Source organism: Chlorocebus sabaeus, chromosome 25, assembly GCF_047675955.1.
Source record: "Chlorocebus sabaeus isolate Y175 chromosome 25, mChlSab1.0.hap1, whole genome shotgun sequence".
NCBI lineage: Eukaryota > Metazoa > Chordata > Mammalia > Primates > Cercopithecidae > Chlorocebus > Chlorocebus sabaeus.
The window spans coordinates 12065297-12090574 of record NC_132928.1 but is presented as its reverse complement, the minus strand read 5'-3'; the positions used below and the strand labels follow the sequence as shown (position 1 = coordinate 12090574).

General features: G+C 35.7%; 1 protein-coding gene across 2 annotated transcripts in view; it reads right to left on the bottom strand.

The window, feature by feature from the left end:
• Positions 1-25278, bottom strand: part of GPATCH2 (G-patch domain containing 2) — a 203924-nt gene that overhangs the window by 58479 nt on the left and 120167 nt on the right. For both annotated transcript variants that reach the window (XR_012091188.1, XM_007988422.3), the window contains exons 7-8: positions 13924-13963; positions 7323-7393 (exon numbers count right to left, since the gene is read on the bottom strand). Coding sequence is in view for 1 of the 2 variants with exons in the window: in XM_007988422.3 (XP_007986613.3) it covers positions 7323-7393; positions 13924-13963 (111 nt within the window). In the remaining variant the exon portion in view is untranslated. The remainder of the gene's footprint in view (positions 1-7322; positions 7394-13923; positions 13964-25278) is intronic.

Sequence of the window (25278 nt, the reverse complement as noted above, 5' to 3'; positions counted from 1 at the left end):
TTCTTGGGTCTTGAGTCTGCTGACTATTAGATTAGAAGTTACATCGCAGATTTTCCTGGTTCTCAGGCCCTCAGACTCAGATTAGATCTACACCACTGGTTCTCCTGAGTCTCCAGCTTGTCAGCTGAAGACCTTGGGACTTCTCAGTCTCTGTAATTATGTGAGCCAATTCCTTTAAATAAATCTTTCTATATATAATTATTTTTATATATATATAGGATGCATCTATACACATGTGTATAGATGCATACACATATGCATGTGTATATACACATACATATGCATGTGTATACATCTATACACACATGTATACATATATACACATATGTGTATACACATATGAACATATGTGTGCATATATGTGTGTATAGAGGTGATATATGTACATATGTATACAAATATATAGGAGGTATAGGTATATATAGGATGGCTATATTCCCATATAGATGTATATGTGTATATATGTATATATATTTATTTATATGAACTCAGTTTCTCTGAAGAACCTGGCCTGTAAACACACCAAAGCTGCAAAGATTTTCTCCTGTGTTTTCTTGAGGTTTTATACATTTAGGTTTTCCATTTAGGTCTGTTATCCATGTGGGTTGTTTTCTATGTGATATATACACATAAATATATTTACTATAGAAATTGGCTCATGTGATTATGGAGGCTGAGAAGTCCCACAATCTGTGGTCTGCAAAACGGAGAAGTAGGCAAGTTGGTGGAGTAATTCAGCTGAGAGCTAGGGAGTAATGGGGTAAGACTTCATCTGAGTTAGTGGGTCCACGAACCAGGAGTGCTAATGTCTAAAGGCAAGAGAATATGGATCTCCCAGTTCAAGAAGAGAAAATAAATTTGCCATTCCTCTGCCTTTATGTTTTATTCAGGCCCTTAATAGATTGGATGATGTCCATCTGCATAAGAGAGATGTTTACTCAGTCTACTGATTCAAATGCTAGTCTCTTCCAGAAACACCCTTATGGACAAACCCAGAAATATTCATTGAGCAGCTATCTGGGCATCTCTTAGCCCAGTCAAGTTGACACATAAAATTAACTATTACATGGTGTACAGTGTTAGATGTGGGTTGAAAATATATTTTTTTTCCTGCAAATGACAATATACTTGATCCAGTACTATTTGTTAAAAAGACTATCAAACTTTCTTCATTGACTTTGTACATTGGTGAAAATCAATTAGTTGTCTTTGTACATGTGGTTGTATTTCTTGACCTCTATTCCTCTCTAATGATCTATTTTTCTATCTTCATATAAATGTAGTCAGGCATCAATTAATGACAAGGATACAAACCTGATGGTGTAGCCTACTACACACCTAGGCTGTATGGTGTTTATTGCTTCTAGGCTACAAACCTGTACAGCATGTTACTGTACTGAATCCTGTAGGCAACTGTAATACGATGGTAAGTATTTGTGTATCCAAACATAACTAAACATGGGAAAGACAGAGTAAAAGTATGGTATTGTAATCTTCTGGGACCACTGTCATATATGTGAACCTTCACTGACTGAAATGTCCTTATGTGGTTCATGACTGTACCAGACTGTCTTAATTAATACAGCTTTATAATAAAGTCTTCAAATAATGTAGTGTTAGCATTTCAACTTTGTTTTTCTTGTTCAAAGTTGTTTGGGCTAAGTCCTTTGCATTGCCATAGGAAATTTAGAATTAGCTTATCCATTTCTGTAAAATTGCCTGCTGGGATTTTGATTTAGACAGTATTTAATCTAGACAATTTGGAGAAAACTGATCTTAAGATATTGAGTCTTCTGACCCATGAACAAGGTGTATCTCTCCAGTTATGTATATCTTAAGACTTAGATAAATATCTGGTTCTTAATTATGTGTTCTTTTTCTTGCTTTGTATTGTAAATATCTTCCTATATCTATTTTGGTTAATATGTATCATGCTAATTACAGTTTTGTTGACTCTCTTGTGCTAACATTTCTGCTTCTATTGGAATCCAATTGATTGTTTTTCTTTTGAAAAGGCTGTTCTTGTCAAATGTCTTCTTTCTTTTTCTTTTTTTTTTTGTTTTTTGAGACAGGGTCTTATTCTGTTGCCCACACTGGAGTGCACTAGCATGATCATGGCTCACTGCAGCCTCAACTGCCCAGTTAGTTTTAAAATGTTTTATAGAGACAGAGTCTCACTATGTTGCACTGGCTGGTCTTGAACTCCTGGGCTTTGATCCTCTCGCCTTGGCCTTCCAAAGTGCTGGGATTACAGGTGTGAGCTACCGTGCCTGGCCTTTTCAAATGTCTTATCTTGGCCTATGAGTTCACCTTCCTCTGAGAATATTGGCTAGTCTGTCAGGCAATGGCATGGGAGAAGCAACTGGGGTTGTGAGCCTTAGAGTAGACAGGCCCTGGCACCGGAAAACCACAGTCATCACACCCCACTCCATGAAATAACCCCTTTGGTTAGGAGAATACCTATTCCCTCTTCTCACTCCCAGAGAGGAGCAGAACTAATTCTTCAGCACTGGGTTTTTTTAGAGGAGCTGCAGCAAGGACATTATAATCTTTCACCCAGTTCCATCAGGTTCCTCAAAAACAGCACTGTGAACTACTGAGTTTATTTCAGAAGACACTTAGACCAGAGGTCTGAGTCTTTGTGTGGGGCAGACAGCAATTCTCCCAAGGCAATGGCCAATGATGAAAAAGTACAGAACTCCAAAGGTTTACCCTGTATTTCATATTTTATTCTCTCTCAGCTAGGCTAGATTTCCTCCTGTTTCAAGTCAAAGCCACCCTGCTTTACATACATAAGTTTAAGATAGCACCTATAATACCAAGGGCTTCTTGAAGTTTCCTATGTATTTTGTCTTTCTAAATTTCTGCTGGGTTGATCTTCAGGGAGGTAGCAGTAATCCTATAGTTCAGAAACTTGATTGTAACAGGAGCTGGGACTGAATTTCTAATGTAAGTAAACATTTAAGGCAGTAGAATTTCCTCCAATTACTATCTAATTGTAACCCACATGTGTTGATATTAATAAAGTTGCTTCTGACACATGAGTTGCTTGGAAGAATACTTTGTGTGTGTGTGTTTTTGTGTGTTGGAGTTTCACTCTTGTTGCCCAGGCCGGAGTGCAATGGCCCCATCTTGGCTCACTGCAACCTCCGACTTCCGGGTTCAGGCGATTCTCCTGGCTCAGCTTCCCAAGTAGCTGGGACTACAGGTGGGAGCCACCAAGCCTGGCACATTTTTGTATTTTTAGTAGAAACAGGGTTTCACCATTTTGGCCAGGCTGATCTCAAACTCCTGAACTCAGGTGTCCGCCCTCCTCAGCCTCCCAAAGTGCTGGGATTACAGGCATGAGCCACTGTATCTGGCCAGAAGTGTACTTTTTAACTGTAACTTTTTGTTTTGGAGACAGAGTTTCACTCTTTCGCCCAGGCTGTAGTGCAGTGGGTGATCTTGGCTCACTGCAACCTCCGACTCCTGGGCTCAAGTGATTCTCCTGCCTCAGCCTCCTGAGTAGCTGGGATTACAGGTGCATGCCACCACACCTGGCTAATTTTGTATTTTTAATAGAGACAGGGTTTCACCATGTTGGTCAGGCTGGTCTCGAATTCCTGACCTCGTGATCCACCCGCGTTGGCCTCCCAAAGATTACAGGCATGAGCGATCGTGCCCAGCCTTTAACTGTAATCTTAAAAAAAATAAAAAAAAATAAAAAAAAATTGGTACCAATTGCTAACTTAATCACATTCCAGTAAAGGAATATGTTTTTTATGATCCATATTCACTAAAATTTGTTGATACTAGCTTTATGGCGTGGTAAGTGATTAATTTTGTAAGTGTTCTATGTGTCTTTGAGAAAAGTGTATTTTTTCTACCAGTTTGGATGCAAGGTTTTATATAATATTACTAACTTCAGCTTGCTAATTTTGTGTTACAGAAATTTTCTGTTTATAAATTTTCAGGCGGCTTAAGCTATCAATAATAAGAGTGTTATGATAGTGGGTTAGTGAGTTTCTCCAGGTACTCCTATTGCTCTTTGCTTTATACATTTTTGAGGTTATTTGAGTGCCTATATGTTGAATCTTTTATCATAAAATAATGACTTTTTAAAACTTGGTAAAGTTTTTCTTCCTAAATCACTTTGGTATGAGAGCTTTCTTTATAATGCATCTGGCATATATCCTGTTCCTTCTTTAGTTTTCCACCGTTTCCTGTCATATTTCAGGTGTGTCTTTTATAAAGAACATATACTAGATATTTTCAATAAGTCCGATCTAATTAGTTCTGCTTTTAACTGACATGTTTTATCATAAATTATTTTATTTCATTTTAATTTTTAAAAAACTATTTTTTTTGGGAGACAGGGTCTCACTGTGTTGCCCAGGCTGAAGGGCAGTGGCATTATCATGGCTCACTGTAAGGTCCAACTCCTGGGCTCAAGCAGTCCTCCTGCCTCAGCCTGCTGTGTAGCTGGGATTATAGACATGCATCACCACAGACTATTTAAAAAAAAAAAATTTTTTTTTTGTAGAGACAGAGTCTTGCATGTTGCCCATGGTGGTCTCAAACTCCTTGTCTCAAGTAATCTCAAAGTGCTGTGGCTTAACAGGTGTGAGCCTCTTCGCCCAGCCAACCATAAATACTTCCTGTGATTACTGATCTCTGTGTGTGTGTGTGTGTGTGTGTGTGTTTATGTGTATGATTCAATTGTCTAATTTTATGTTTTGTCTGTATCTTATTTTCTCAATGCTTTTTCTTTTCACTTTTTTTTTTGGGTAGAGATCGGGGGTCTCACTATGTTGCCCAGGCTGGTCTCGAGCTCCTGGTCTCAAGCAATCCTCCTGTTTCAGCCTTCCAAAGTGCTGGAATTAATTATAGGCATAAGTTGTCATGCCCCTCACTTTTTAAAAAACGGATTATTTGGGGGTGGGGGGCAATATTTTAATTCCATTTCCCCCCTTCCACTGGTTTGGTAATTACATACTCCATTTCTATTGACTTAGAAGTTATTTAGATATTTTACCAATGAATACTTAATGTAGTCTTACCAAATGTCAAATGCTTGACTGACTCATGAGGTAGACATCTTAAACAATTCAAGGACCTTACATTGGACTTTCACTATAATCACCAACCCTGCAAACTTCACATGCTATTGCTGTCCATTATTTTCTTTCTTTTCTTTTTTTTTTTTGTTTTGTCCATTATTTTAGATTGCCTCTAAGTCCTACAAATTGTCCGAGTGCAGTGGCTCATGCCTGTAATCCCAGCACTTTGGGAGGCCAAGGCAGGCAGATCACCTGAGGTTAGGAGTTCGAGACCAGCCTGGCCAACATGGTGAAACCCCATCTCTACTACAAATACAAAATTAGCCAGGTGTGGTGGCACATGCCTGTAATCCCAGGTACTTGAGAGGCTGGGGCAGGAGAATTACTTGAACCTGAGAGGTGGAGGGTGCAGTGAGTGGCGATTACACCATTGCACTCCAGTGTGGGCAACAAGAGAGAAACTCTGTCTCAAATTTAAAAAAAAAATTTTTTAAAACGTCCTACAAATGACATTATTACAATTATCCCTCTATATAAGCAATGATTATTTATATAAACATTTTAATCAGTATATTGGCTCGTTATTCATTCTTGCCTCTCAGACCTTCCTTGGGACTTTTCTTGAAATACACCCTTTAAAACTTCTTCACAAAGGTCTGTAAACATTCCCTCTTTTTGAAAATCTTAAGATTATTTTACTTCATCTTTGTACATGAAAGATGGATTTCCAGGTACATAGTTCTAGGTTGACAATTTATTTTCATGCAGCACAATGAGGATGATTCCACTGTCTTCTGGCCTCACTGATGCTACTGAGAAATCTGATATATCATTGTCATTCCTTTGTAGATAATTTGCCTTTTATCTTGATTCTTTTAACATTTGTCTTCACTTTTGGTCTACTATGGTATATTATTAGGTGTGGATTTCGTTTTATTTATCGTGCATGTTATTCACTGTGCTTTTTGTATCTGTATCTATGGGTTTATAACTTTTACCAGGTTTGAGAATTCTTAGCGACCATCTCATCAAATTTCATGTTTTTTTCAGCTATTCTATTCTTTTCATCAAGGACTATGATTGACTGTATCACAGATCTTCTATGTCTCTTACGTACTCCTTCAGTTTTTCAACTCCTTGAATTTTTGTACTATATTCTGGTCCATTCTTCAGATGTATCTTTCATTTCACTAATTATCTCTTGAACAATCACATTTCCCATTTCTAAAAATTATATATATATATATATTTTCACTTCATACTGATTCATTTTTATAGTGATTTGTTGCTTGTTCATTTTATTTCTATAAACGTCTCATCCATAGTTATTTTATAATCTATATCTTATAATTTTAGGATCTGGCAGTCTTAGGAGAAAATCTCTTAGTCGTTTATGTTGACTATCACTGATGGTGAATTATCTCATTTTACGTTTGGCGATTTTTGATTGTCTACATTAGATATGCTAGGTAGGATTTGCATTTGCTTCTGCAGACACCCAGTGGGATCTCAGTTGACATTTATCTGCACAACATGGCACTCTGAAGCTGTAGTTTGGTTACTCGGGAATGTTAAAGTCAGTGGACAGCACACTACCACTGGGAAGCCATGGGATGCAATGGTGGCTGCTGAGGTCAGTTGTCTCTTCTCAAGGATAAAACAAATGTAAATATCAGGGCAGTTTTTCTAATCAACATTCTGACAAGAAGGGTAGCCATTTTCATCTAAACAAAAATTAAGTCTAAAAATTAAGAAACCCCATTTGCAAAATTTGAAAACATATTGTCTAAAAAACAAACTGGGGGAAATTCCTGATATTATGGAAAAATCCAACATTGGAAAAAATGAACAAGATTCTAAAAGCACTCTTTAAAAGAGACTACCTTCTTCCCAGTCTTTACTCATTTATATGTTATGAGAATACACATATTTCTCTCTCATAAAGTCTAAATGCCACTTAAGTTTAGGGAAAGAGATTAAGCCCGTTTATTAGATTAAAAGTGAATTATTATTGTAAATGTTGATCTAAAATTCAATAGTTAAGGGAGATAAATATTTTATTTTAAAAATTAATTATTTATTTTTTACAAGTTTAAAAAAATAAATAAAATATCTTTTTATTCATTACTGGTAACCCTAAAATAGATTCCAATAAACAATACATAAAATATTTTAAAGTGACTTTTTAGAACCAAAGGCAACCTAACAACAATTCATTCCATTCTTATAGGCATAGAAAAAAGAAAATGAATGAATCAAAAGTGATTTTGAATTGCTTACCTGCTGGCTGTTTTCACAGAACAATTTTTCTTGTGTCCTCTTTCAGCTCGATTATCTCTCAGAAGCTGATGCTACACAAAGTGTTAAGACAAAGTCATAGAAACAAAAATATTTTCATTATATTATTTTGCAAGTAGGAAAATATTCTCATTCAAAGGGACACTATGCATTTATTTGCATGGCTTTTTTTTTTTTCTTTTTTTACTGGTTTCTCTTAAAGCAAAGACTGTAAGTACTACTTTTTCTGGAGTTCAATAGTTCAGGGAGACAAATTTTTCTTTTTAAAATTCATTCTTTATTGTCACTGTTGCAAAATTATCAGTGAGAGTTAGCAATCCAGTTCTTCCTGGACAGCTAAACTGCCCTCAGAGTCAGTTAAGATGTGGCCTGGGGATGGAAGTCTAGAACACAGTTCTTTTTCTGGTTCACTGCAGTAGCCCTGGTTGAAGTAATGCAACCTCTCTTGTCAACGGCCTTCACTGTCTCATTCAGTTGTGAATTTTTTAAGGTTTTGTTACCTATGCTGACATAAAGAGCTAATATTATTTTCTCTGTACCTACTGGCCTAACATGGTAAAGAAACACGCTTAAAACATTCTTCTTCAAAGAAATTATTGGCTTGGAAATATATAATTAGAAAAAAACATATTTGATTGCCTCCTCAAAATGCCTTACCATCTACTTCCCTTCACACTTGCTTTACCCTAACTAATTGGAAAGAAAAAAACAAATAGTCAATATTCTTCACTATGTGCTCACTCAAACTCTAGCTTATCTTATTTATGCAGAAATATGATTATATGCAAGACCGGGCTAAAATGAAGTTGTACAGAATATTAGCAATGAACTCCAACAAAAATAAAAGTCTTATAAGTAATAATGCAGGATAGAGCTGGGTTCTAATCCCAGCTGGGCCAGTAAATAAAAAGTCACTGGGTTCCAGTAACAGCTTTACCATTTACAACCTATGTAACTTTAGGCAAAGTACTTAACTTCTCTAAGCCTTGGTCCCCACCTGTAAAATGGAGATAACAATAATATCTACCTGTAATGCTATTGTGAGTATTAAGTAATATAAACCATTTAAAATATTTAGCACTATAAAACTGGAACATAGGAAATGCTGAGAAAGGAAATGGCTTAAATGCTATTATTATAATTATGATGATAATTAATGGGACTGGCTCTCGGTAGGTATTATCTGACCAGTATCAATTATTTCTAATGACGAATAACTGCTTTGAACCATTCAACTACATCACTTAGAATCAATTATTAGTTTACTTAGCTGTCCTTGAGAAGGAATAGACCTTAATTAGATGATCAAGAATATGATTAGGCTTATTCTTTAAGGAATGTCTGAACTAAATAAGTATTCTTAAATTTTCTCTTAAATGTCTACTTTCCATTCCCATTGCCACCATCCTAGTTCAGACCACCATTTTCTCTGTCCTGGTAAAGTCTCCCAAATGATCTCCCTGCCTCCAGGCCTGCTCCCTTCTAATCTACTTTCCACACTGCAGACTCTATGAGCTTTCTAAAATTAATCTAATTATATGACTCTATGGAGATCAAACTCAAAATCTTGTATAAGGCTTTCAGGACCCTTCATAATTTGATTACATCTCTAAATTCATAATTTATTATGTTTCCTCCTACCCCAACCTATCCTTCTTCCGTCTAAATGATATTTCCTAGCCATATTGAACTTGTTAGTTTGGGGTATGTACCATGCTGTTGCTCATCTCTGGCCCTTTGCTTGGGTTATGCAATTTGCCTACATCTTCAGGGTTCATGTCTGGAGCATTTCAGTGCTCAAAAAATATTTGCTGAATGAATGGATGAAAGAAATAAAGGAAGAGGGAGTGAGATCTGGTATCTGATATGTAGCTGAAGCCATATCTCGTTATTACTACTAATAGAAAAGAGCAACCAGTTATCTTAAATCCATTAATCTGAAAGTGTTTCAATTTAGAAACACTTCGTACCATGAACACTAAATTGTTTCTGAAAATAAAGAAAATTAATTACTTTGGCATTTCTAAGTCTAGTGCCTTTTAAAAATATATATATATATACACAAACCAACATTTGTGACACAGATAGCTAGAAGATGATGAAATCTCTACCTCTACCTTAAATTGATAACAGTTAATAGTTAATTAAGTTTTCTAACTGATAAAAGACAGATACTTGAACACTATTCCTGAGGCTTGTGTTAAAAGAGTTCAGATAAAGAATTCAAAATCCCAAACACAATGTTATGAAAAAAAAATTAAAAATTTATAGTTTAGTTTTGAAAAATGCAATTATAAGAACAAAAATAACACTAGGTTGTATCTACTAGGTTTGGATAGTTCTCAGAGAGGCCACCAACCTGGATGAACTTAAATGACATAGCACCCTCTCTGAACGTTGATGGTATAGCTCCTTTTATTAGATTTATATAAGAATGTGTTTTCTTCCTCAAATGTATAGTTTTGATGGGCTTTGTACATAAAAACAAGTCAAACAATGGCATTACTTAATGCAGTGCATCTATATGTATAAAAGCCATCACAAACTTATTTCACCTTATCAATACAATTATAAATCTGGGGATACCACTGCAACTTTAAAATGAAGCTCAGATAAAACTACAGAGATCTCTGGGTCATGAATCACAAGTTAATATGTGAGCTTAGATCTTTTATGGGGCAAAGATGAAAAAAATAATCTAAGGTGTTACTTGAACAACATATATTTGCATTTAGAAGGCTCCTGGCCAGGCATGGTGGCTCACGCCTGTAATCCCAGCACTTTGGGAGGTCAAGGCGGGCAGATCACCTGAAGTCATGAGTTCGAATTCAGCCTGGTCAACATGGCAAAACTCTATCTCTACTAAAAATACAAAAATTAGTCAGGCATGGTGGCAGGTGCCTGTAATTAATCCCAGCTACTCAGGGAGGCTGAGGCACAAGAATCGTTTGGACCTGGGAGACAGAGATTGCAGTGAGCTGAGGTTGTGCCACTGCACTCCAGCCTGGGCGAAAAAGCGAGACTCCATCTCAAAAAAAAAAAAAAAAAGAAGACTCCAATATGTTTTTTTTAAAGTCAGATTATGAATTCAAAATAAATAAGAATCCTTGAACCCTGCTCTAATAAGCAAGAGTAGGTCAAAAGATTTTGAAAATTTTTTCATTCTTCTTGATACATATTTTTTTCTGTTCCCTTGGACTCCTATCAGTGTCACAAGTGAGGTTACTTTTCTGGATTCTGACTCAATAATGTCAACTCTGATCAAAAACAGAACTTCTGAATATGGTGCGAAGTGCTTCTTACCTTCCAACTTTCAGATTGCTGGACTTAGGCCAAACGAAGATACAATCCCCTTATTAGTGACCTGCAGATGTATATTAAAAAATAACTCATATAAGAATTACATTAAAATCTGTAAGTAAAAAACCTACGTACACAATTTGAAAAACTGCTGAATTAAACCAGGAAGAAAAGTATACCTTGTGGATAATGGTTTTTACATTTAAAAAAAGGAACTAAGAGTTTCTGTGGCTATTCGTGACCCTTTTCAAGATTATTAAAAGTCTCAAATCTCAAGAGGAAAGACAAAGAGCAGAAATCTCATTCTCCACCAATCCTTTCTTTACTACCTGGTTATACACAAGGCACTCAAGCTCAGGAGTGCTTCTATTGGCAGCCACTGTTCTGGTAATTCCTCAAGTGTCAGACAAATAATTTCAAGTCTCTCCACACTCAGCAGTGTCCTCAAAATTAAAAGGGGAACTAGGTGAAATCCAAACTATGATCTGACTCACTAAGATACTTCTTGTAAACTCAATCAAAATGTCTCAAGGAAGCAAAGCTTCCTTTCACCCATGAACTAACTTCGACATTTCTCTTTTGTGGCCTTCATCGTGGCTTCTCTATGGTTTTCTGAAACATTTATCAACATAGTATAATTACTGCTTACCTTCTCCAGACTATGACCACTTCAGGGGAAAAATTGTGTTGTTTTTTTACAAATATCTCTTTTGATAAAAATAGTACTCAACAGATAGTGGCTGATGGGTAAGTTATTTAATAAATGTATAGTAAAGGCATGATCACTATGCATGGTAAATTGAAATGGGACTTAGCACTGAAGAATAGCAAGAAAGAAGAATCATTAAGATGGAGAAAGAAGTGAGAGATGGAATTTAAAAAGTAGGGTTAATATTATTGTTTCTTTGTGTTAAGTTGGTATGAGAAAAACATAAGGTAATCATGCATGTCAATTAGTCACAATCATTCAACAATAAACTAAAAGATTTTATACTTCATGGTCTTGCATTTCATCACTTGCACCTAACTTCAGGCAACAGTTTAGTTTGCTATACAGTTAGGTCTGAGTTGAACTAAGAAATTATTATCCCTTGTGTAAATATAATGCATTGTACATATACATACATGTACAATTCATTGTCATTACTCAGATTCCATATACCTACTTGCTAACACTTATTTGTAACACAAAAACCAGTGCTTCCCCTGCTTTTGCAGTCATGTGCAGACATGTGTAGGCAGAGTGGTAAAAATCTGAGTAGCCTCTAACATGTTTCCAGCTGAGCTCCAGCCCGGTGACACGGCCTCATTTCAAGCTCTCATAGTATAAACAAGTGTATTTCTTGCAGTCTGTTTAATGCTATGAGTTTTTTGGTTTTTTGTTTGTTTTGCGTAATTGTGCTTCTGTTGGTGACTTCACTATTTAAAATGGCCCCAAGCATAGTGCTAAAGTGCTGTCTACTGTTCCTAAGTGCAAGAAGACAGTGATGGGACTTAAAGAGAAAATATGTGCTTTAGATAAGCTTCATTCAGGCATGAGTTATGACGCTGTTGGCCGTGAGTTCAATGTTAATGAATCAACAACAGACATTAAATAAGGTGTCTTTAAACAGAAACACACACAAAACAAGGTTATGTATTGATCAGTTGATGAAGATGTGACGTGGGGTTCAAAGAAACCTAACCCTGTATTTCCCCTACAAGCAATGGTTCAGTATTCATTGATTCAGTGTTTGAGTTGACTACATAGAACATAACTACCATATGTAACAAGAATTAACTGTATTTATTAATTAATAACCTACCTAGTAAGGATACAGAGCCGAAATGGCACATCAAAGTTTAAGTAAAAAGCTGATTCAAAAATCAGGCAAAAAGATTTAAAAAGATTTAAAAAATTGGTCAATTTCTTCCTTATAAGGTATTAGCTATTAAAGGTAATTTTTAATTTCAGAATAAAGCTTGGCTGGAAGCAACCAGGTATACCATAGTCTAAAATCTAGATTTATAACATTGCTTTAGTACTTCTCAAGTTCTAAAGGGTAGAAAATGAGCTTTATAAAATTACATTTTCAGATAAAATATATCCTGATGCAACTTAATACTAAAAGCAGAATATTATTGTAAGCATTGTACATAGAGGGATATGAACCATTTAGGATAGCAGAAAGTCTAATTTTTGTATTGCAAATAATAAGAGGAACACATCATAGATGTAGCTTAGCTTAGTTAATTTTGAATTCATAGAAATAGTGGCACATAGTCCATTATTAATGTGAGAAGTATCTTTAAAGAGGTAACTCACTCCCATGGAAAAAAAGCAAGTTAAAAAAATCATGAAAATGAAAGGTATTTCTATTAAGCTTACGTGTGTTAAAAAATAAAGAAGGGTTCATAATGAAGTGCATAGAACCTTCCTTTTATTAGTAAAAGGAACTATGGTATATGCAGCAGCTGTGAAACTGCTGCTCAACCCAAGAAAAATCAAAGATTATAGAGTAATGTTACCAATGACCATTAAAGCACAAAGTCCTCTTCACTACCTATTTCTCTGCCTACCCCTCAGAAGAAATGATCCCTGAGGATTTGAGGTTTATCACTTCCTTTTATTTTAAAAATAACTTTTATCATTCACAATAAAAGATACAAACTTTGCAAGGATGCAAACTCTAAAATTTATATGCTTTAAAACATCACAAGTTTAAGCATGCTTCTGAGAAAGGACTAATATAATCAAGGGGTAACTGCTGATTTTATATGTAAAAATAAGTGTAATGAACGTCAACTTCTCACTGTCAACTAATCATTGTGCTGCCATGTGTACCAATAAGAGATTTAAAAAAATTCATCTAGAAATATAATGTAAAAGTATAAGAAACTCTTCACCCTACCTTCTAAACTTCAGCTACAAATATTCTCTTCCTGGCTGAACTTAGATTTAATACAAATTAATTTTTAAGCACATGTACTGTTTTGATACCTTAACTTTGTGAAAAATAAAGATCAATTGTGAGCTCCTACAAATGAGTGAGTTTCAGAGTCTTTCCACGGAGGTCACACATATGACTGAAGACGGTGGCAGTAAAGGAAAGAAAACTCTTGTGCTGATTAAGGATCATGCATTTATTTGGTCAGTGTATTAATCGTTGGCATAATTAACACCTTTTAAAATGAGCAGGGATTTGTATTTTTTCTCATAGAGCTGATCTACCCTCATGAAGGGAGACAGTTAAATACTTGGAAGAGGCTGAGTAACTTCCTTTTAGATTACAATGGTCCTTACCTGGTCATGCTCTGTCCTAGCCCCAGGGCTAAACCAATGGCTGCAGAGGAAAGAAAAAGGCCGTTAGAGGGAACCTAACTAAAAGCACATGCCCTCACATGATCAAGCCACACGTGCTTTAAGGAATTTATTTGTCACCAGCAACAGAGCCTTCAATATGCTTTATTTTAATGGATATTTCATTGAATTCTAGACTTAGACCAATTTTGACAGAAATGTAAAAGTGCTCATAACCCGGTAATTTTCAATTTAATAGGCAAACTGAGTTAGAATTACATTTCCATTTAATTATGTTAACATAAACTGCTGGGACTGTATTCATTTTATGAATCAATTCTGGTTATAAAATCTACAAATGCTATCATTTACCACAACTTAATTATAGCATCATTACAACAAATTATGACCTTTTGATTGTTAGAGTTATAAAAAAAAATGTTAAAAATACAAGAATATTACATTGTCTAGCTATGCCCCCAGGAGCAATACACAAAGCTCTTGATATGAATTCTGCAGCATCAGCTGAGGTACCTTGGACCTATTCCCTCCACAGTTATAACAACCTAGAATCTGGCTGAGAACAAGTTCAACAACATCAAAAATATAGAAGTTACTGCATCATCAAAGCCTTGCCTTCTCACATAGCCTAGCCCAGACCATTTTGCTTCAGCTGCCCCTGGGACTCTTAACACTGACGTATCTGGCAGTACCTTTTCCACAGGAGTTGTTATCATTAGCTATGCGCCCAGTCCTCTGGCAGTATTCTGCATAAAAAAACTAACTGTAAACATCAAGGACTAGGAAATTGAGAGAGGTATTATGGCAAATCAATCACTAAAGGCCCACAAACACAGGGAATGATGCTAACATTATTATTAATGCTATTTATGATTTCAACAACCACAATACCGAGTACCTCTATGTACTAATTAAGCACGTGGCATAGTTTATTTCCCATCTTCACAAAATCCTTACAAGGTTAGGCTCATGTTCCAAATACAGAAATGAGGGCTCGAATGTTAGCTTACTTGTATAAGGTGTTTTCACCACACCACGCTGCAGAAGGGCAAGGGGCTAGAAAGGGTTTACATGTCCTGGGACTCTCTAAGACTCCTTTGCATTCTCTAGCCTCTGTGGTATTAAAACCAGGAACAAACAGCCTCTTCATTAATAGGCCTTGTCTATGCATTAATATAGTATTTCTTAAGCTCAAAGACAGTGACAGTGATGCTCCTAGGCAGGTCAGATTCCACCAGTGATGGGGGAATGGACATTTATTGGTATTAGTCAATAACATCTGGATTAATTACCAAATTAATTAATCATTCACTGTAGTTCCTCTGACAGCTTGACTAAGATATTTCTCCTCTGATTTGGATTGTGCCTTTTTTTGATTCAAAGAAAAACATTTTTCTTAAATCAAATGCATAAACACAGTTTAAAAGAAAAAAAACTAAAAGGATTAAAAACAGCAATTTCTTGTTCCATCTATCCTGACTCCTAAGCTCTGTTGAAACCACTGTCAACTCTTTTAGTCCTTTTGTTTTGTATTTAATGCTATATTTCTAAAGAATAAGGTTACACCAATAGCTTGTGATTCATTGATTTTAGATGTGAAGTACTGACTTTCTATTATCATAGACTTAGCTCTTTTTTTTTAATCTCCCAACCCTCTATTTCCAATTATAGCATCTTTTTAATTAATCAATTGTGAATACAGACATTATTATGACTACATGAATACTTTCTGCTGCTAAGGTTTTCTTTTTGATTCTCCTAAAGTTGATACTTGTCTTGTTTTTGCTATTTTTTCTATGTACCTGCCAGCTTTCTTAATTTTTCTAGTACCTGCCAGCCTATCGTTATTACATTCTTATTTTTATCATTGTTAGTTTTCAAATATTAAAACATATCTGAAAATATGCCCATCCCTTATTCCTCCCTCCTCTTCAGCCTCCAGTGATCTCCTCCCAAAGCCCTCTGTCTACTTGGTCTCATCTGAGCTGTTGTTCTCCAGATCTGTCCTGGAACTTCCTTGGCTCTCATTGGGTGTTCATGCCATTTCTCTCCTTTGCCGCACCTCTTGTTCCCTGGATCCCGCACCTTCTCAGTTCATTTCCACCTTTTGCCGAAGAACTCACTCAAATAGTGAGAATGGTTGAGAAGTGTATTGTTTGAGTTGATTTTTTTCCACTTGTTTGTCTGTTTTCTTCTTCATATTCTTATTGTTTGAGTTGATTTTTTCCCACTTGTTTGTCTGTTTTCTTCTTCATATTCTTAAGTTTTCAATAGGCTGATAAAAAAAAATGCTTATTCTCGTTGCTTTGAATGTGATCTGGATTTTTTCCTCTGGATGCTGTTAGAAGTTTTTAATTTCTCTAGTAGTGTGCATTTTTCATTTACTGTGTTGGGTGGGACCTCACAATCAAGAGATCTGGGTCCTTCAGTGTGAGAAAATTTTTGCTTTTTTCTGTCTCTGGAATGCCTAATAATTAAATGTTAGATCTTCTGAGTTGATCTGTTAGTTTTTCTTACTTTTTTCCTCCTCAAATTTGTCTTTTTGTTTGCCTGCTGAATGATTTATCAATCTTTACATGAAATATTTATTTTGAGATAATTGTAGGTTTACTTGCAGTTGGTAGAGATCCTGTGCACCTTTATCCCGTTTCCCAAAATGATAATATTTTGCAAACTATAATGTAACATCACAACTAAGATACTGACACTGATACAGACCAGATACAGAACAATTTATTACTACAACGATCCTTCATGTTGCTCTTTTATAGCCTTACCCATTTCACTCCAACCCTCAATCTCCTATATTTAATCCCTGTTAACCCACTAACCCATTCTCTATTTTTATAACTTTGTCATTTAAATAATGTTACACAAATGGTATGATGTAACCTTTTCAGATTGGCTTTTAAACTCAGCATAATTCTCTGAAAAGTCAGCGAAGTTGTTGATGTATCAATAGTTTATTCCTTTTTATTCGGAGTAGTATTCCATTGTATAGGTGTACATAGTTTGTTTAACCATTCACCTATTGGAAGACTTCTGAGTTGTATCCACTTTTGGACTACTATGAATAAAGCTGCTGTTAACCTTAGTGTAGAGGTTTTTCTATGAACAGTGTTTTCACTGCGGTGGGGTCAATGACCAAGAGTACGATTGCTCGTTAGTATCGTAGTTGCATGTTTAGTTTCGTAAAACTGCCAACATTTTCCAGAATGGGTACGCCCTTTTATAATCTCATCAGCAATGTATGAGTAATCCAGTTTTTCCACATCCTCATTGGCATTTGATGCTGTCACTATGTTTTACTTCAGCCAATCTGATAGCTATGTAGTGATATCTCATTGTGGTCCTAATTTGCATTTCTCTAATAGATAATGATGCTAAACATCTTTTTGTGTGCTTATCTGCTATTTGTGTATCCTCCTTGGTAAAATGGAGGTTCATGTCTTTTGTCCATTTTCTAACTAGATTTTGTTTTTTAACTGTTTTAAAAAAGGTCTTTAAAAGGTCTTTATATATTTTAGATACTAGTCTTTTGCTAGATATGTGGTTTGCAAATATTTTCTCTCAGTACATAGCTTCTTTTCATCCCTTTAAAGGGGCTTTTCCAGAACACTAGTTTTAAATATTGTTGAAAAGACTATTCTTCCTTCATTGAACTGCTTTTGCAACTTTGTCAAAAATCCATTGACTGTATTTGTGTGTGTGCGGGGGGGGGGGGGGGGGAGCTATTTTTGGGGGTCTCTACTCTGTTACATTGATTTATGTGCCTTTCCCTCTGCCAATACCACACAGCCTTGAATACTGTAGCTATACAGTAAGTCTTGAAATCTGGTAGGATGATTCCTACAACTTTATTGTTTGTTAAAAAATTGTTTTTGCGATTCAAGTTCCTTTGCTTTTCCATATACATTTTAAAATAATCTTTGCTATATTTACAAAAATCTTGCAGGGATTTTGATAAGAATTGCATTAAACCTAACTATCAATTTGGGGAAAACTGACATCCTTACTATGTTGAATCTTCCTACCTATGAACCATAAAGTCTGTTCATATTTGTGGATCTCTTGATTTCTTTCCTCATTTTAATCTCCCACTTTATTTTTCATTTCTTTTACTTTTTCTTCAAAATGTATGAAGAAAATGTTCAAACATTCAATAAAGTTAAAAGCATCTTAGAATGAATACCCATATACCACTATCTAGATTCTACTATTAACATTTTACTCTACCTGGTTTATAAATTATCTGTCTATGGCATCTTTTAATGAGCAGGTCCTTTTTTCCTGTTTGTTCCTCTCTTTACACTGAAGTATTTTCTCAAATATCTGGTGATCCTTACTTATCTAGTCAATATTTAAAAAGGCACTACAAAACTGATCAGAAGAGCTTTTTCAACATATAAGTTTTTCTACAGGATGATCATACAAGTGTCTCCTCATGGTGGAAACTTACAATGTTACTATCTTGTCTATTTTTCTCAGATTAGTAAATTTCTGAAGAAAAGAAAGATTTACTTTCTTGACTGAGACATACTATTTCAGCTCCGTGCCCCACCCTATTTTGAAGTTTTCAGATTTTCTAGGGCCTGTGAGGGACAAATCAGCATTTATTTCACCAGACTCTTAAGTTTATATTTATTCTACCTGCCTACTTAGGTGCAAATCTCCAAGTGCTTCTAGCTCTAGAAATTGGCTGAAATCTCTAATCTGCTGAAATGTTCCTTCTTTGTCATTGTGTGTTTACATCTTTTTTCTTCTTTCTAGTGGAATCTGGGTAGGACGAATAAAAATAAATGTTGAGAGCAGGAAACAACCCAAGCGACAGTGGTATCACTGAGGCCATGAAGAAATGTTTTAAGAAGGGAGTGGTCACTGGTGTTAAATATAGAGAAATCAAGTCTGACAGGAACTGAGAAAACACAACTGAAGGGGTCACTGGTGAACTTTTCCAGAGAAGTTTCTAGACAGTAATGTGGGAAGAAATCAGGATTATAATATCATGGTAGGGTGGAGAAGAAGGGCCTATACTGTCATCTACTCTTTCTAGAAGTTTGGCTTTCAAAGTATGAGAGAGAAAAAACACATTAGAGTTAAAGAAAATTAAAGGGGAGGTTAAAAAATGTAGTAGATGATGAAAGAAGCTTTTGGAAAAGAAAAAAAAAACTTCCAATCAAAAGCATAGGTGTTAAGAGTTAGCCTAGGACAGGAGAAGAGAGATCTTTTCCTCTAAGTCTAAGAAAAAAGGGAGTGAAAGCATATTTGGATAAGTTTATCCAAATTTAAATAGCAGTCTTAATAAGTCTAAAGAACATAGGTAGTGAACATAAGACAAAAACGCTGAGAGAGTATTAGGTTGTGGTAAGAAAATGGTATAATACCATTCAAAACTTCAGAGCTCTATTAGTTCTGGGTGATGGTTATATTTAAGAGCAGCCAGGGGAGTTTCTCAAGTAGCAGTCAGATGAAGAACACTGGATTCCAGGAGGAAAAAAAAAAAAACACTGTGCTAGGTGCCAGCATGTACTATTCCATCCAACCGCTGCCATGGCTTTGTTGGTCATAGGAGTATTCAACATGCATTGAGCCCTTACCAAGGCCATGTAATCCTTAAACTACTTTAGGGGTAGTTACTATTACCATTCCACAAATAAAGAAACAGGCTCAGAGAGATTAAGAGGTTTGCCAAAAATTTCATAACTAAGCGGCAGAGCGGGAATTCAGTTAGGTCTCCTGATTCCAAAGCCCATGTCCCTTCCAACCATTGCACATGTTGTCACCAAATAGGATAGCTGAGGTTGATGCAGGAAAGAAAGACTAATTCAAGTGCCAAAGTCCTGTATGAATGAGGGCAAATAAGGAAAGGTAGATGGTAGTATGAACCTCAGGAAAAAAAAAAAAAGTTTTACCCAGGAGTAAAAAAGGAATAATCTAGAAAGGGCAATAATGCTGTTGGAAAATGGTGGCCTCTGTGTCCTAGGGTTTATAGGAATGAGAGGAGGCAAATGGCTTCCTCCTTTGAGCAGCCTGTTGAACTCACCCTGGCAGATTTAGATGCTTCCTCTTCCAAACTCCCAATGCCTCTGCTGATGTCTCCACTAAAGCTATTATATTCGTATATTGCAGTTGATTATTTAGCCTAATAAAAAATCAGAGGTCCTTGAGGAAAGGATAATGATAGTAACACTAACAGAAATAGTGGTAGCAGCTGTAGAAAATGTGGTAGAAGTAGTAATCAAAGTTGCAATAAAGCACTATTACCACTCAATAAGTGTTAGTTGTGTGCTGGTTATCATTCTCATGGCCATACATGAACTATCTCATTCAATTCTTACAACAACTTTATGAAATAGTCCTATTACCATTCAAGCTCACACAGCTAGCAAGTACTGGAATCAGAATTTGAATTCAGTCTGTCTGATTCCATATCTTGTATTTTTAACCATATACTTCCCCTTCATTTCCTTCAAGTACTATCATGTTTTGGGGGCATAATGGAAAGGATTGGTTTTCTTTTCCTTCTTTTCTTTCTTTTTCTTTGTATTGCCATAATCTAGCATAATACATGGAAAATAAAAGTTACTTAATAACTTTCTAGTGAAAAATGAGCAAACAAGGAAACACAGGAAGTAGCATTCTTGAAAGTCAGAGTCAAGTTTATGCAAAGGCAGAGGAAGAAAAAAATGCTCTGAAAGAGAATGGGTATTTATTGATATGTATTTACACTGGAGCCAAGGTTCCACGTGAGCTTCATGGAGAGGCTAACAGTGATAGAAAAATCTGGGAGCAGGGAGCACAGAAGAGTTTAAAACTGATCGACTGTAAAGAATGGCTGGGCTGAGAGACACAGGCAGGTTGCCTGTTCTCACAATTCATAGGGTTGAATGTGGTTTCCAAATTCAGTTCTCCCTCTAGGACACAGACGCAGTTTAGGGAGGTCTAGGAACTAAGCCTGGCATATTATTTCATTTACTCCTCACTGCGGCACTGCTGGTAACAGGAATAGTCATCATTTATCGAGCCCTCAGTACAGTGCTCTTTCAAGTACAGTAGAGCAGTTGTGGTCGGTAACTTTGTGGAGTAGAAAGAATTTTTTTTTTTTTAAAGACTGACCAGAAAATAAACCTTTAGGAAAGAAGGTTTTCAAAAACTAAAATCTCTGCAGATGCAGAGTTCCACACTAATTCCTTCTCACTGTTTCTTAATCCCCCCTTTCCTCACCCACAGTGTTGAACCACAGGCAGCAGAAATGTATAGGATTTCATGGGAAGTCAACTAATATTATATCTAGACAAAAGGACAAAATCAACCTCAAGATTCTTAACTGAGGTCTCCTAAAAATGTACTTTTCAGAAGGAAAGAGCTATTGCAACTTGTAATATGGATTTTTTTTTTTTTTTTTGAGACGGAGTCTCGCTCTGTCGCCCGGGCTGGAGTGCAGTGGCCGGATCTCAGCTCACTGCAAGCTCCGCCTCCCAGGTTCACGCCATTCTCCTGCCTCAGCCTCCCGAGTAGCTGGGACTACAGGCGCCCGCCACCTCGCCTGGCTAGTTTTCTGTATTTTTTAGTAGAGACGGGGTTTCACCGGGTTAGCCAGGATGGTCTCGATCTCCTGACCTCATGATCCGCCCGTCTCGGCCTCCCAAAGTGCTGGGATTACAGGCTTGAGCCACCGCGCCCGGCCCTGTAATATGGATTTTTATTGTTAGAGACAAGTTTCTGTTTTTGGACTCAGAGGCATAATTTCATTTTAACTTAATGGTGGGTCTAGTATATATAAAATGATCTAAACCTGTGCTAATATGGTAGCCACTAGCCATATAGGGTCATTTAAATTTATTTAACTTAATTAATTAATTAATTTATTTTTTTGAGACAGAGTCTTGCTCCATCACCCAGGCTGGAGTGCAGTGGCACAATCTCGGCTCACTGCAACTTCCACCTCCTAGGTTCAAGTGATTCTCCTGCCTCAGCCTCTGAACTGGTTGGGATTACAGGCATGTTCCACCATGCCAACTAATTTTTGTATTTTTGTAGAGACAAGGTTTCACCATGTTGGCCAGGCTGGTCTCGAACTCCTGACATCAAGTGATCCTCCCATTTCGGCTTAAATTTAAATTAATATTAAAAATTAAGTTTCTTAATTGCAATAGTTACACTTCAAGTGCTAAAGGCATATGTGGTTTAATAACCACCATACTGGGCAGTGAAAATACATAACGTTTCCACTACTGTAAAGAGTTCTTCTGCTGGGTAACACTGGTCTAAGTGGATTATCACTAAATATATGAATTAACTGTTAAAATGGTATACAGTCTTCTATACCGACAGTTTCCCTGTGAACTATAAATACTTTATTGAAGAGACTTGCAAGTATGAAAAATTATACATGAGAGAGGAGGGAGGGGGACAAAGAAGTAGAAATATATGTCAAACTCCTAACCCAATATACTGTAACAGGGTTTCATAGATGGAGATATGGAAATAAAAATTAGGGCAAGACAACAGAGTATTAAGAAGCTATGTGACTAGGTAAGAACAGATCTGGGTAGCAATTGTAAGGAGGATGCCAAAAGGCGAATAGGGCACATTTATCAATGTAGAAATTGTCAGGGAGTTCATTCACACCAAGTGAACAATAAATAAGCAAAAGCAAACCAAAACGTTAAGTGGCTTTCCAAACACTCCTAGGAGAAAGAATCTGTAACATGACCTACTAGGTTTGGCATCATGTGCTCCTTGTTGATCCTTTTCTGGTCTCATCACATACCACATGCTTTTCCTTCCTATGTTGTTTAAGCATTCCTTTAGTTTCTTGAACACAACACATATGATTTTCTCTGCTTGAAATGCTTTTCTTGCCACCAATTCACTTAGATCCTAGAGATCTCATTAGCCGTCCTCATCTCAATGTCTAGTTCAGATTCAATTTTTACAAGTTCTTCTTTAGAGTACTTAGCTCAGAATATAATAATGCATTGATGTGTCAGTGTATAATTATACATTTGTGTGTGTGCTGCCTAATCTCTATTATCTCTATCACATTATAAGTAATGTGAGAATCACAACAACCGTGATCATGTCATCTTATTCACTACTGTAAACCCAGCATCTAGTACACCCTCATAAATATCTTCTGAATGAATGGACAAATGAATGTCTTGAGATATAGGATGGAGTTTCATCAACTATGATTGCTATGTTATTCTATATGAAGGTAAAAGAATGAGAACACTGGGCTGTGTGATCTTTTAAGATTCCTTTGGGTTCTTATGCTCTATGGACTAGAAGACCAAGATGCTAAAGGTATTCCTCACTCAATAAAATGTTCTATGTAACAAAAAGTCAACTCTAAAATTATGCTCAAGAGGCCCTGCTAAAACTTTTTTTCTTGTATTAAACTACAAATTTTACGTAAATTCAGGAAGTTCACCCTCGTGCGGTTACTAAATCAGAAAGACCTAAGCTTGGATACAGGCTCTGCCACTTACTCATTAGGTGAATTCTGACAAATTGTTTTATTTTCTGAGTCTCAGTTTCTTCCTCATGCATGAAATAAACTTAACCACTCTCAGTATTTGGAAGGCTTGAAACAACACTAAGAAATTGGCAGATGATGTTTAAAATAAATATTAATTTTCTTCCCCTAACAGTACAGTGGAATATAGTAATATGTAAACCTTTATTCCATAAGTTTTAACATGCAACAATTACCTTTTAATTTCTAACTGTCTATAAAGAAACAAGTGCTAAAGGGTGTTACTTATACTCTAACAGGTTTAGTATGTTAACCAACAATTAATAGAGGCTTAATAAATTTGTCTTTTTAATTGACTTTTGGTTGAGTGATGTGTAGTGTGTGACTTCAGAAAAGTCAAATTATTTATAAAATGGGGTCTAATACCTGCTATGACTACTTGAGACATGTAGTAAAAAATACTAAAAACAGTGGTGCATATGAAAATTGTCTGAAAAAATAAAATACAGTGTACAATATAAAGTATGTCATCATTATCATCATCATTTTGAAATGTTTCATACCTAGTTTAAAAACCTGCATGTTATGCACATGTACCCTAGAACTTAAAGTATAATAATAATAATAAATAAATAAATAAAAAACGTAAAAAAAAAATAATATTTCTGTATTTTACTTAAGCACCTTGTAAAAATATCTTACATAAGAAAGGACTGTTACTATATTATATTTATTCTATAAATAAACTTAAGACATGTAAACTAAATGACTCACCCATGGGAATCACAATAAATCAGAGGAGGAATCGATCTGTATTTCTTATTTATCTCAATCTAGAGTTAAAGACACTTTCACTATAAAGCAATAGATGTTAAATTTCAAAGTGTAAAAAGTATTCCCAATGAACATAACCTTTAATCCAGGCAAATCTTGCTTTAAGCAAACTCGGTATTTACACAAAAGATAAAATAAGGGGTGAGTATTTGCTTTATAAAGGAATTCGTCATAGGATTATAATGAGTTACCCATGTGCATTTAAAATAAGTTTGATTTACATACAATTCCTCAGGTAAATATCCTCTACTTAAAACTGAAATAAAAGTAAAATATATAAATTGCACAATCGATTAAGAAATCATATTTATCTCTATTTAAAAGCAAGTATCTCACAAGTGATTGGAAAAAGAAAAAATTTCTGGAACCACTTACAGAGTACATAAAGGGAGGCTGAATTAATAAGAAGTAACTCCATTTTTATGCTTACATATATTTTTAATGTAGTCATATATTAATTTTATTTTTAACATTTTAACATTTGTAGCTTTAAAAAGTCAACAGAATAATTAAAATATAATTTCAAAACTTAGGTTACTTTTACTGAGAAATTAGATACTAATTGATCTTAGTCAAAATTGATCTTAGTCAATATTTCATTTCTCTGTACTACATATTTCTGATTAAAAGAAACTTAACATACATTAATGATTGGACTTTAAATACAGCAATATGTTTTTCAAGGAAATAATTACTAGATGGTATTTAAAACAATTTGTACATTGTTGTGCTATTTTATTAAAATGATCGGATTTTTATATTATGACACTCTGGAAGGATTTTCTATATCTGTCTTCAAAAATAAGACTGCAGCCTGGAGCAGTGGCCCACGCCTATAATCCCAGCACTTTGGGAGGAGAAGGCGGGTGGATCACTTGAGGTCAGGAGTTCAAGACCAGCCTGGGTAACATGGTGAAACCCCATATCTACTAAAAATACAAAAAAGTGGCTGGGCGTGGTGGTGCACGCCTATAGTCCCAGCTACTTAGGAGGCTGAGGCAGGAGAATCACTTGAACCTGGG